This window comes from Vigna unguiculata, chromosome 1 (assembly GCF_004118075.2).
Source record: "Vigna unguiculata cultivar IT97K-499-35 chromosome 1, ASM411807v1, whole genome shotgun sequence".
NCBI classification, from domain to species: Eukaryota; Viridiplantae; Streptophyta; class Magnoliopsida; order Fabales; family Fabaceae; genus Vigna; species Vigna unguiculata.
The window spans coordinates 5,866,574-5,881,130 of NC_040279.1; the positions used below are offsets into that span (position 1 = coordinate 5,866,574).

The 14,557-nt window shown below is 31.9% G+C and overlaps 1 protein-coding gene across 9 annotated transcripts; it reads left to right on the forward strand.

The window, feature by feature from the left end:
- The first annotated feature begins 3,428 nt into the window (after window positions 1-3,428).
- On the forward strand, window positions 3,429-11,426 carry LOC114167090 (pentatricopeptide repeat-containing protein At2g03880, mitochondrial). Of its 9 annotated transcripts, none has more exons than XM_028052445.1 (7): window positions 3,463-4,080; window positions 4,324-4,372; window positions 4,484-4,511; window positions 4,638-5,491; window positions 5,646-5,897; window positions 6,134-6,291; window positions 6,777-11,426. In XM_028052445.1, exon 7 carries the CDS (start codon window positions 6,813-6,815, stop codon window positions 9,252-9,254), a length of 2,442 nt encoding a protein of 813 aa, XP_027908246.1. In that variant the 5' UTR covers window positions 3,463-4,080; window positions 4,324-4,372; window positions 4,484-4,511; window positions 4,638-5,491; window positions 5,646-5,897; window positions 6,134-6,291; window positions 6,777-6,812; the 3' UTR covers window positions 9,255-11,426. The 9 variants fall into 9 exon arrangements, 8 of the variants coding, with proteins under 8 accessions (XP_027908309.1, XP_027908246.1, XP_027907870.1 ...); XM_028052069.1 differs by lacking the exon at window positions 4,324-4,372 and having other exon boundaries at window positions 5,646-5,698; window positions 5,842-5,897; XM_028052145.1 differs by lacking the exon at window positions 4,324-4,372 and having other exon boundaries at window positions 4,638-4,736; window positions 5,189-5,491.
- The last annotated feature ends 3,131 nt before the right edge of the window (window positions 11,427-14,557 follow it).

The following is a 14,557-nucleotide window of genomic DNA, read 5'->3' on the forward strand; positions in this document are numbered from 1 at the left end:
ACAATATAAAGAATTATATGATACACAGTAAAAATACAAAATAATTATAAATGAATAAATTTTTTAAATTTTTTTAAAAAATTGAAAAATAAAAAATTGCATTAAATATAAAGAACTATATGATACACAATAAAAAAAATTAAAAAATAAATAAAACAAAAAATATTAATAAAACAATAAACATTAAATAAATAAATAAATAATTATTAAAAAACTATTTAACATTAAATTAAAAAAATAATTACATTTTCAACCAATTAATAAAATTAAAAATACAAATATAAAACAAATGTGTTAAATAAATAAAATCTTATTCCTAAAACTAAAACACAACTAACAAAATATTCAAAATAATTACAAAGCATTTCAAAATAAATAAAAAATTCTGAAAAAAAAAAATAGTTAAAGCAAAATACAAACCGAATTTTAAATTTCGGTTTGTATGAAATGAAATATGTGGTTACCATCATCAGAATCCGGTTTGTAATAAAAATAAAAATCAAAATTAAGAATTAAAGACTTAACAAAATATTTAATTTTTAAAAGTTTGAAAGCAAAAATATATATAAATTAAATAAATATATAATGAATCACAAAAAATATAAATAACTTAAAAATTTAATACTTAAGAATATTTATTATGACATTAGAAATGTTGAAACCCGTTTGAAGATGAAATGGATATCCTAATCAATTTTCTGAAAATCTGGGTGTCGAAATCCGTTTGATTCGTGAAGCGGATTTTCAAATCTGTTTTTGGACACAACTGGATGTTGAAAGCTGATGTATGTTTTTTGAGTCTTTCTTTTTTGCTTTTCCATGCATCATATCAACATCTCTTGAAACCCAAATTCACAACCATGCATTCAAAACACACTTGAGAGCGAAAGTCGTTCTGAAAACAACAAACAATGACTTTTCAATGGGGTGCAACACAAGAACAAAATACAATTCTCAGTCCACCTAACGCAGTAATTATTTTAATTACTTTTACCTGCTTAAGTTAGAGGGGCAAAATGGACTGCATAATTAAATTTTTGGAGGTGCAGTAGAAGTCTTTGGAGGTGTAGGGAGAAGCCCCCCCTTAAACATGCACACCTACACACCCTTACGGCCTACTAACACACACATCCTCACAAACCCTCACGGCCCACTAACACACACACCCTCACAAACCCTCATACCATCACTCCATAGACTTAACACACTCCACACTCACTTAACACACACCACTCTCTTACCTTTCATCGGGGGCTTCTCCCTGCACCCCAAAGCATTTCTCTTGTACCCTCAAAACTTTTTTTATTTCCAATTTTTCCCAAGTTAAAAGTTAAATCAAGAAAGAGAAAAAGCAATAAAAAAATTATGACATGCACTGCACCCCTACAAAGCCAGCGAATCTAGGCACGCCTTTGCACCCCCAAAGATTATTTGATTCTTTGACCTAAAAAACACATTTAAAAGGTTCTCTTTTTTCCGCTTCCTCCTCCCTTCTTCTTTGCCTCCTTCTTTGCCTTCATTTGTTCATTTGTGGAGAAGATCATCGAGCAACAGGAACCACCAACCCAAGAGGAGTCCGTGACGACACTGAGAGCCACCCTTCCCTGCAGTTAATTCACACACGTCTTCTTCCAGTTAAGTTTTCTCAAATTTGTAATGTTTTTTCGTGTTTACGGTGATTTATGAACCTATATATATATATATATATATATATATATATATATATATATATATATATATATATATATATATAATCATTCCATGTGTGCCAAAAGTGGCTCTTGAAATTTTTGTGTGTTATGAAACGAAATACAGAAGTCGTTTCATGTTTTCTAGAAATGGATTACAAAAACTGTTTCTTGCATTGTTTATGTGAAACAGATTTCATGTTTTCTGTGAACGGATTCTGAAAGTAGTTCCGTATTTATTGCTTTTTTTTTATATGAAACAGATTACCTAATCCATTTCTACACTTTCAGAAACAGAATTTGAACTCTGTTTTGTAAATTTCTATTGTTATTTCTGAAACATATTTTGCGTTTATATGCAACGGATTACGTTAAATAAGTTTGAATTTATTTCTTCACTCAATTTTGATGTGGTTAGATACTGTTTATATTAATAGATTGGTTTCAAATAGTTTGGAGAATTTTTAACCGAAAAATAATTAATATTTAATTTTTTAAATGCACTCTTAATCAGCTGTAGATTGTTCTTCACAAATGTTATGGATTAAGAATCAAATAGTAGAGTATAACTTCTACTAGAGTAATATTCTTGCTCTATGTTATAATAATATTGTAATTAGTCTTTCTATAAATCTAATATTGTATTATAGAGTTAAGCATATTAAAATTAACTAATTAGAGATCATATTCAACTAGGTATTGTTGATTTAAAATTTATATCCAAACGATTAATCGACTTATATATTTACAATTTTTTTATGAAAAAATAAATTAATTGTTTGAAGACGTTATTGATATGACTCATGAGGAAATATGATTAATTTTAAGTGTGCAAAGCAATTACAAGATTTGTTATTTACATTGGTCATACAATTTGTTTTGAATGTGTTAAAGTGAAGTAAGTTGAACGTCTTCTAGTCTTTAAAAAATCTAAAAGTTATCTTCCATTCAAATATTCTGTCTTAATTAATGTATCTCACTTTTAATAAAAATATTAGGATTCAAAATAAAAGCATGAAACGGATGCTAAAATCCGTTTGAAAAAAAAATATGAAATTTTATGAAACGGAATCCAAAATTCGTTTCATAAAATTTTATGTTTTTTCTTTTCAAATGGATTTTGAAATCCATTTCGCTTTTTCTTGAAACGTATCACAAAATCCGTTTCACAGAATAAAAAGAAAAAAATGCAAAACTAATATTAACATTCCAACCATTCAAATCAAATTGGAAGAGGCTAACCTGCAGAGAAGATAAAAGGAGAGAATGGAGGACCTTCAAGCACAGGGAACTCACAGGGAACACCTTCAAGCACAGAAAAGAATAGAGGACAATGACAATGAGAGAATAAAGAAGAGAGCTTTCAAAAATAAAATTAATGAAAGTGAACACACAAACCTCGGACCAAGGACCATCATGAGAGAATGAAGCAGAGAAAATTAAATCTCGGACCAGGGACCACCACGAGAGAATGAAGCAGAGAAAATTAAAATGAAGACAGTGGATCACAGTGAGAATGGAGAAGAAACAAATAACAAACAGGAAGAAACAGACAAAATGAAGGTATGAAATAATTTGGAAGTGCAAAGATAAGTTGACGCAATAAATTTTATTTACTGCTCTTCCACCAATTTTACCTATAAATTAATTAAGGGTACCATGATAAATTTGTGAGATACTGCAGAAGGCTTTGAGGCGCAGGGAGAAAGCGCCCTTTCATCCACTGCACCCACGGCCCACACCTCACACTTAACACACCCCTCTCTCACCTCACACCTTCACTGATCCTCATCTAACCCTCACGGCCCAATCACCAACATCCACTCACGTGCGCTGTAACACACTCCACGCACAGATCACACCTCACTCTCGCACACACCTCACTAAAACACACCCAAATCCCACCTCACTGCACCCAAATCCACTAATTCTCACACTCACACCCTCTCACCACTAACCCACACGAGCCCTCATCTCACGACACCCTCACCTCACGCCCCCACACACCGCACGAACAAACGCACCGCACACCACTTCCCTCACTTCACTCTCGCACGCAACCCTAACCCACCCTACTCACACACTCGTGTCTCGCTTCCACGCACACTTCATCAACAGAAACCCAACGGTTCACTTACATTCATGCACCTCCCAAATTTCTTTGAATGAATCAGTTATCCCTCGTCAACACAACACTATAAAAAACAGGCCCTCAACAAAAAAGAAAGAGGAGAATACTCTTGCCTTTTCCATTTCTCTCTCGCGCACCAACGGAGCAGAAATCGGAGGTTATCCTGGCTTGCATTCACAGCGGTGGAGCTTCGCTGTGAACTCTGAAGACGAGTCTACTGTTTCGGTTCTACGACGGTGATCGCCCTTGTGTTTTGAGGAGGTTCGGTCCCAGATTCTCCATTTTTCCTCTGTTCTTTTACAAATTTTAAAATCCAGGGTATTTTGAGTGCTGAATTTGAATTTATTGAAGAGAAATGGTTTAGGCCTTTTGTGGCTCGGATGTGTTTGAAATTTAACGAATGCGTGCTTGGCTAAATTGATGAAGTCACTGATTTATTTATGATTGAGATGCTTGTACTCATAATTATTCGGTGCTGAATTACTGGATTATCATTTTTTTTAGTGATACGGTTTGGGGATTTTTTATGGGAGTACGTGCTAATACACTGTATGTATGTATTTAGAGATCTTGAACTTTGATTACGTTTATCATTTCATTCTCGGAATATTGGGATTTTTGGGTGTGACTAATATTTTGGTGAAATTGTTTGATTTGTTATCAGATGGAGGAGAAACTTGAGGATTGACGAGGTAAAATTTTTTGTTTTGGTTAATTTGGGCTTTAAGTTGTAGTATTAATTTTATTGTATCAGTACATTTCTTTCTGCATTTAAGCTTCATAATGCAATGAGTTGTACTTCGTTTTTCTGTTGGCAGTGAAGAGGCCGTGATGAGTTAAAATACCAAAACTTTTACCTTTGAGGAGGTGGCTAAGCACAACCACAAGAAGATGGTTGGATTATAATCAAAGGAAAGGTTAGTTTTTTGTGATATGAATTTAGTTTATGTTATCATTTCATTCTACATCTGTTTTCCTTAGTCGATTTTTTATTTTTCCTTGGATGATTCTGGTGTTAATAATCTATGGATGAATGTGGAGGACTTTATCTTACTTTATTTGACTGATCTTAGGAGAGGGATAGGGGAACGTCCTAAGGTTCCTCTGGCATGCTTTGGGGTTCTGTATATTAAAACAAACTGCCTATGAGTTTGAACAAAAGTCATTGATTCGATCCCTCATGTATCAAATTTAAAAAAGTTGTGTAGGACATTTAGGTTTTAGAATTTTGACGTAAAAGTAATCAAAATTCTTTCATCAGTTTAATTCCTAAGCATGATATGTACACTAGTAATTTATGCTTTCCTACAACAATGAACTGGGATTCTCAAATGATAATAGCATGAACTGATTGACTATATTAATTTAGCGTACTCATCATGGGAAACCCCAAAATCCCAACACAATATAAATGGGTTAAGTGTTTATACTAGCTCATCAGGCACCATTCTCTTCGAAGAAACTCTATACCAATCCACTGTTGACGGGGAGAAGATCGTAGACATCCTTCTTCAACAACACATTGTTCCCGGTATTAAGGTCGATAAGGTAACCCTCTGCCACTTTTGTCGAGAAGCTTCAACTGTTCAACATCGATTTCAGAGTGCAAAATTGCTTCGGCTGCCTTGCTAGGGTTTTGGCCTCGCTCTGTTTGAGCATGGCTGCCATCGGGGTAAGAGCTGTGTTGGGATGAAAGTTTAGGCTATTTATCTTAACTCATTCGACCTCTTAGTTTAGTTCTGCCTAAACATTTTATAAATCTCATTCTCAACAGCAACACACACATATTCAAGGTTACTAAAAAATTTTCATTCTAAATTTTACAGGGATTGATGGCGTGGGAACTTGGACTTATTTTCCATCATCAGAAACTAGGGAGGTATGCCTCAATTTAATGTGAAGGCTAAATTACACTCACCTGATTGTTATTTTAAAAATGCACTTTTTAGGTAATGAAATGAATTTGAAGCTAAAAGGTATCTTCTTGGAAAAACTATTTTTGTTCTTTTTTCTTGAATGAAGGATGTTTTGTATGTGGTGCTTGCATATCCCAGTAGCAGACCAAACACCCTTTCCAGGTACTTCTTTCCCCTATACCTAGTTATACTATTTCATGTTAATATTATACTCTTTCTCACCAACCATTAATTTATTTTATCGTTTTGCCTCTACTTTCTTAAAATGTTTAGGAGCATGTTTATTGTAGTGAAAAATAGGTTCACATATTATTTCCTTACATTTTTTGAAAATTTATGCAATCTTTCAATGATATATAAAAGCATAATTTATTATTTGTTATATTTCCCTCTTGCAGACTTTGTGAAAATAATTGAGATAACACTTAGGTTGGAATATCAATGTCACGAAATGGGCCCATATATCTTCTTGGAGAATCTTTAGGAGAATGCCTTGCGCTAGCTGTTGCAGCACTTAACCTTGATATTGATTTTGTATTAATTTTGGCAAACCCAGGTAACTTTTAGTAGTATTGTTTTTTTGACTTGAGTATATTGAAATTAGCTTGTCCTAATTTGATGTTGTGATTTGTTATCATCATACTTATCATATAAGTACATAATATTTTTTATTGGAATAAAGTTACCAATAGACAACAATTTTATATTTTTCCTTTTGTTGATATTCATGAAATACTAGATTTATGTTCTTTTAAAAGTTTATATATTTGTAAGACAATTCTTGTAAACATATATATAAGAAAACCTCCATTTATCTTTAAAATTTTTAAAAGACTCAGTCTTGTAATTTCAGAAATAAGATTTCGCTAGATTCCTAATGTTCCATGTTTGACCTATCTTTGACTAAAATAAATCGCATGCATTCATGTGTGTATGCATGCACGAAAATAAATAAAAGACGAGTCCTGTTTTTGTAAAATCTAAATGATATTGAAAAGGCAGACTTAAAATATATCTTCTTCTGTTTCTGGTGATCTCTAGCTGTTGAAGGAAACTGATGAAAGAAGAGTGCAAAAAATGGTTATGCTCAAGTTGGACTCAAAATTTGTGGCCTTTTCTTACAACCCATGTCACCGATTTAGGAGTATGTCGTTTCTTCGCTCAATCCACACCAGCATTACCGATTCCTATCAATCTATACTTCATTCCAATCAGCTTCTAAATGGGTTGTCAAAATCTGGTCGAATTGACGATGCCCGAAAAGTGTTTGATAAAATGACTAAAAGGGATGAGTATACATGGAACACCATGATATCTGGTTATGTTAATGTGGGAAGATTGGTTGAAGCAAGAGAACTCTTGAATGGGTTTTCAAGCAGAAGTTCTATCACTTGGTCCTCCCTCATATCGGGATATTGTAGATTTGGGTGTGAAGCTGAGGCTTTTGGTTTGTTTAGGTCGATGAGGTTGGAGGGACAAAAACCAAGTCAGTACACTTTAGGAAGTATCCTGAGGGTGTGTTCTGCATTGTGTTTGATCCAAAATGGAAAAATGATTCATGGGTATGTGGTAAAGAATGGATTTGAGTCCAATGTGTATGTTGTCACTGGCCTTGTTGACATGTATGCAAAGTGCAGACATGTTTCGGAAGCTGAGATTCTCTTTAAGGGTTTGGCCTTTGACAAGGGAAATCATGTCCTGTGGACTGCCATGGTTACTGGTTATGCTCAAAACGGCGATGGCCTTAAGGCAATTGAGTTTTTTTGTTATATGCATGCAGAAGGGGTTGCATCTAATCAGTTTACATTTCCTAGCATATTGACAGCATGTTCTGCAGTTTCAGCTCATTGTTTTGGGGAACAGGTGCATGGTTGTATTGTGCGGAATGGCTTTGGGTGCAATGTATATGTTCAAAGTGCGTTGGTCGATATGTATGCAAAATGTGGAGATTTAAGTAGTGCAAAAAGGGTATTAGAAAATATGGATGATGATGATGTTGTTTCATGGAACTCTATGATAGTTGGGTGTGTAAGACATGGGTTTGAAGAGGAAGCTCTTCTCTTGTTTAAAAAAATGCATGCAAGAAATATGAAGATTGATGACTATACATTTCCATCTATTCTGAATTGTTGCATAATAGGTAGAATTGATGCAAAATCTGTTCACTGTTTGGTTATCAAAACTGGATTTGGGAACTATAAGCTTGTTAGCAATGCTATTGTTGATATGTATGCCAAAACTGGGGAGTTGAATTGTGCATATGCTGTATTTGAAAAGATGCTCGAGAAAGATGTCATCTCATGGACCTCCCTGGTCACAGGTTATGCACAAAATGGCTCCCATGAGGAATCCCTGAAGATTTTTCGTGACATGAGAATTGCTGGGATAAATCCTGATCAATTTGTTGTCGCAAGTATTTTGAGTGCTTGTGCAGAACTGACTCTTCTAGAATTTGGTAAACAAGTGCATTCCGACTTTATTAAGTCAGGTCTAAGATCATCACTATCAGTGGATAATTCTCTTGTAACCATGTATGCAAAATGTGGCTGCCTGGATGATGCTGATGCAATTTTTGTTTCAATGCATGTCCGGGATGTAATTACTTGGACAGCTCTTATTGTTGGTTATGCACAGAATGGTAAAGGAAGACATTCCTTAAAATTCTATGATGCTATGGTTTCTTGTGGCACGAAACCAGATTTTATCACGTTTATAGGATTATTATTTGCTTGTAGTCATGCAGGTCTTGTGGATGAAGGACGTGCATATTTTGAGCAAATGAAAAGGATTTATGGAATAGATCCTGGCCCTGAACACTATGCCTGCATGATTGATCTTTTTGGACGCTCAGGAAAGCTCGATGAGGCTAAAGAAATACTAAATCAAATGGAAGTGAAACCTGATGCCACTGTATGGAAGGCACTCCTTGCCGCATGTAGAGTGCATGGTAACTTAGAATTGGGAGAGAGGGCAGCTACAAATCTTTTTCAGTTGGAACCCATGAATGCTATGCCTTATGTTATGTTGTCAAACATGTATTCTGCAGCTCGTAAATGGGATGCTGCTGCGAAAATAAGAAGGTTGATGAAATCAAAAGGAATAGTGAAAGAGCCTGGATGCAGTTGGATAGAGATGAACAGCAGAGTGCATACATTCAGTTCTGAAGATAGAGGACATCCAAGGGAAGCTGAGATTTATTCCAAGATTGATGAAATTATAGTAAGAATTAAGGAAGCTGGTTATGTTCCAGATATGAATTTTTCTTTGCATGATATGGATAGGGAGGGAATGGAGGTTGGTCTTGCTTACCACAGTGAAAAATTGGCTGTTGCTTTTGGATTACTCGCTTCTCCACCAGGTGCAGCAATTCGGATATTTAAGAATCTCAGAGTTTGTGGAGATTGTCATTCCGCTATGAAATATATATCAGGAATTTTCGCTCGTCATATCATTCTGAGAGATTCCAATTGTTTTCATCACTTTAGAGAAGGAAAATGTTCCTGTGGGGATTACTGGTAGGATTTCATTTTAATCTTAATACTAGTCCTTCAGTTTAAAGATGAATTGATAATCGACAGTTTCAAGCTTATAGGGCATTGTTACACAAAATTTGCTCTTTTTCTGTTGTACTATCTTGAAGGGTAAGCTCATTATTATTTCAATGTTTGAAGTGAGAACACATACATGAGGAAATAAACCTTGTTCTAGAATATTAAGAACTTAATACATATCGACATTTTCCTCCTAATTTCTTGTCTCTGTATCTTCGGTCATTGATAGTTTGTTTCTTTAAATATTGCATGTGTGAGAAATCAAGCCAATAATTGAGACACATTGCTAAAATTAATTTATTTTTACCTGTTTGTGGCTTGCTACCTAGTTACCTACACCTAAGACCAGGGTATCAATAAGCAAAATATGTTTTAATGAAGGACAATTAATTTCTCTAACTATAAGATATCCTAGATACCAAACATTATTGTGCCCACTCCCCTAATAAAAAATGTTAATCCTTACTGCCTAAACGGAAGAAAATTAAGATTGTTTATAAAAATATTTTGTAACTTCTATGAAAATAGTTTAATGGTTTTTTAACCCAAAGAAAACCTTTGACTTGTGTATCAAATAAATTATATTACCATTTTATCTAACGGAAAAGGTGGCAAAGAACATGCTAATCACCATGAAATTCTAGTATTAGTCCAAAATTTATCCTTTAAAAAATACTAGAAATCCACTAAGAATTTGTTAGAAAAAGAATGCTTAGCAGTTACTAGAACGAAACATAGCATACACAATAAAAGAAGGATATTTTTTTTATGTTATTACAAAGAAACAAATACACAATAAATAGGAGCTGATGAAAAAGAAGATGCCTATTCATCTGACTGATAATTCCACATAGTCCACCTTAAGAACAAGCAGCTTGAACTACATGAAACATGAGCAAAGATTAGTAAGAACTGATTATCTTTTACAGCTGGTGCATTAGATGAATACACAACAATTGATGTTCCCACACCTTACGCTATTTGCAATGGAGAATATCCCTCCCATGGGCGAGCTCAACCTTGATTATGGTGTAGCTGATTAGTGGACAGGGAAGCTCTCTCTCTCTCTCTATCTATCTATCTATCTATATATATATATATATATATATATGTAACTGAATGGTTTGAAAAGGTTAACGCACTTCTAATATGTTCAAGCCGATTTTTGCCCATGGTTAACTGAGGTAAAGCCTAGTTCTATCATTCTACTTTATTGTTTTCACGATTATCTTCCTTTGATTGCATCTTTTGTGTCTGCTACTTTGTTCTGTCTCCGATGCAAACTGTGTGCCGAATGATGGTGAGTTTATGCATAGACCTGTATTGTGATATTTCAAATGTCCTGGTGTACTTTGGATGCTGAAAAATGTTGTAGCAAGGTTGATGATTGAATTCCTGTGTTTAGAATATTTTGTTGCAGTTTAGTTTGCAAACAAGGAAGGATTGATTCTTGTGGTGCTTAAGTTTATTTGATTTGGGAAAACTAATCGTATTTCTAGATTCTTTCTCGGTGAAGGTGCAGCTTGACTTTCCTGGTGTTATTCCCTTTTCTATAGTCATACATGGTAGTAGTAGTTACTAGTTACACAAAGTAAAATAGGTGTCAGGAATTGAATGTGGATAGGGGATATTATATGATTACTATTTAAAACATCATAAATATTGCTTGAGGATGGTTTGATTTATGTGTGGCATGTGTTTCTTAATAACTGTGATCATAATAATTTCAGAGCTAAGTGTGCTTCAAGTTCTTCCATTATGTAGTAATAAAGAACCAGAAGAATCATGTATAAAGATAAAGAAAAGATTCACAAATATATCAGCTTTAGAATTTTGGAATGAAAATAGTTGGAGGCCGAACCAATCTCAGTGCTGAAGAAATATTCAAATTTGAGGTTTCCATTTCACAGATTTATTTTTAGTACCATTTCTCACTTTACATGTTGCCTCAGCTTCAAAGTCTTGCAGCTGCTCTATCTGATATGTAGGCTACTCAGAATATTGTTTGTTGAAAAATAGTGATGAGCAGAAGAAGAATGACATGACTATTAATTTAAATTTCCTCCTTTCTCTCATATGACTAATTATATCATTGCTTCAAATATTTCTTAATTGTTTATTAAGTGTTCCATTAATATCATTACTTGTCCTCTCCATTTCTATAATCATCTTAAAAATTTCTATTGTATATTGTTGTGTGTGGTATATAAAAAATTATCATGTTTAAGTTAAATGAAAATTTAATTATTAATACTATTTTTATAATCTGAAACAATAATTTTAAATGAAATATATAATTTAATTATTTATAAAATTCATGAAAATTAATTAATAATTAATTTTTTTTTAAAATGTTGTAAATTATTTTTGACAATTTTAAACTTGTAATAAATGTTAAATGTTAAATGATAATAAAATATAATATACTTTTGTAACAGTTTTTAATGGTTAGAATATGATAAAAGATTATAAAAATAGAGTAAAATTTTCTATCATAAATTATTTTCGACATAATTTTGACAATTATTTTAACGATTAAAAATTTTATTTTATGGTTTTTAATCTTTACAATTAATAATTTTAACCATTATATCTATTTATTACTATTCTTTTAATGGGACTTAAATCTCGTTTCTACGCCAATCCCTTTCCCACCTTTCAATTCTCTTCCCACCTACATCACATTATTTTCACTCATTCAACGAGCAAAATAAATAAATAAACTATATTAAATCCTTTTGACTCTTTAATACTCTTTCAAAATGTTTTGGTCATAAAATAAAAAGTAATAAAATATTAATCATAATTAAAACATTTTTAAAATATTATTCTATAAAGTTAACATTTATTTATGTATAAGTATTTTTTTAATTGCTTATAAATAAAATGAAAAAAAAAAAGATATAGGAGATTCCTTTTTAACACGCAAGAAACATCTCAGAGACGTGTGAAATGTGTTACTCTAAAAATAAAGAGAGCAAGTGTCATTCTAACTCTTATCTTAAGTGTCTGACATGGCAATTTGATGTTTATCATCATTACATAGGATATGATCCTAGGAATCCATGTTCTGTTATAATATATTATTATATTGAGTATATGTATTTAATATTGGATGGTTCTCAATTCCAAGTTGGAACCAATGTTTATTCTCACAGCATTTCTCAACTGCTTTATGTTCCTTGCAACTTCATCTTCTTCTCGTAACTTTGATGATGCAGAGAATGTTGACATGGAAATAGGTACAAGTTCACCAAAATACACTCAAAATTCAACTGCTGTTACCTATTTTGTAGTTAATTCATTTCTGTCACATGTTTAAGAATTGTAGAACTAGGTTGTGTTTCTGTTCTTTCTCTTTTGTATCACTCAACATTTCATTTTTATTTGTACTGTAAATTTATAGAATGATGAATATTTTTTGTTGAATTGTTCATTCTCTTAGTCTTTTTTCAACTTATATATAACTCTTTCATCATTTTATGATTCCAAGAAAAATACACACTCCTCATTTCAGATGAGTTCGTGCTTTATGATTATCATTGAGATAAAACATTCTAAGCTTTGGATCATAACTTTGCTCAGTGCCAAAGCAATAAACAATAAAAGGGAAACTAATCTAATTTATTAAAGTAAAATAATTACTTTAATAAATTCTTAATATGTATGAGTTATGCTTACAACCATGGAACAAAGTGTTTTATTTTTCTTTTTTATTCCATTAATTTAACATTTTATTCCTTCTGTTTATATTCCCCTCATCTTAAGGGTATTATTGGGGTTTTTAAAAGAGGGACTCAACCTAAAAATATGTTGTAGGAGTAAAGTGTCAAAATTAAAATACAAAAAATATGATTATATGAATTATATTATAATATTTATTTTATATTGTATGAAAGAGTACAAATATAAAATAGTATCATAATTTAAATGAAAAAAATTGAGGATGGTGGAAGACACGGGTTAAGCGTGGAATGTGTGTGGACAGTGGTGGAGCTTTACAGGCAGGGGCATGGCCCCCTTTTTTTTTTTTTAAATTTATGTATTGAATTTTTAATATTTATTAAAAAAATTTAAATTACATGTATACATATTAAAAATTAAATTATTTTTTATTTTTTTAAATTTAGTTATGTTTTAAGTCATTGATAAATTTAAAAATTTTCAATTAAGTTTCTGATAAAATTTTTGTGTTTCATTATGTAATCACTAAATTTAATTCTTTTAATTGAGTGTCTGATATTAACTTTTTTAGTTAATTGGATGATTTATTGAATATTCAATCAATTTTATTTTTTCATTTGAGACTCTACAATTAACTTTCGTGATTAATGAGATGACGTGACTAGGGATGGCAACGGGGCGGGTACGGGTATCATGATCCCATCCCCATCCCCATAATAAAAATTCATCCCCATCCCCAAACCCAACGGGTATACAACTTTTGACCCATCCCCATCCCCACCGGGTAACGAGTATTTTCTTATACCCATACCCATACCTATTTTTTATTGTTCCATATATCAATTAAATATTTTTATAAAAAAAATTTAAAAATCACACCAACGGAATCATGATACTATCAAAATATTCAATATTAAAATAACATACTCTTTTTGATTTTCATGATGTCAAATATTAAGAAAAATATTATAATAGTATAAATCTCAAATTAAAGTATCAAATAACAACTAAATAAAATTCAAATAATTATATAAAAGCTAAAAAATTACACATTACTAAAATTTTTATACTATTAAAAATTTATATTATACCACTTAAACGAAATAGCACAAATAACAAAATTAAATTAATAATAATTCAAATTTAAACATAGATTCTTCATCTTTTGATCTTGAATTAAATTAAGGATTTATGCAATTGAGCACTTAAAATTGAGAATTAAACATTATCATAAAACAAAAAATAAATAATAAATAAAATTATCATAAAGGAGTAAAGATAATTAAATGTGTGACCCAAATTTGAGAATATCCATTTGAACATAACATAACGGAAAAAAATGTATAATTAAGATTATGATAAAAGGAAAAGTACCTTGAAGATCTGCTTAAACCTTAAAGAACAAGCCAAACAATTAAAAGAGAGTAAAAAAGTGTATAACCAAAGTAACAAAAAGAAGAGCTACAAAATAAGAGTCAAACATTTTCATGAAAATAAATAAATAAATAAAGATAATCAAATGTGTAACCTAAAAATTATTTCATAGAATGAAATTGAGGAACACCTATTTGAACATAACCATGTACA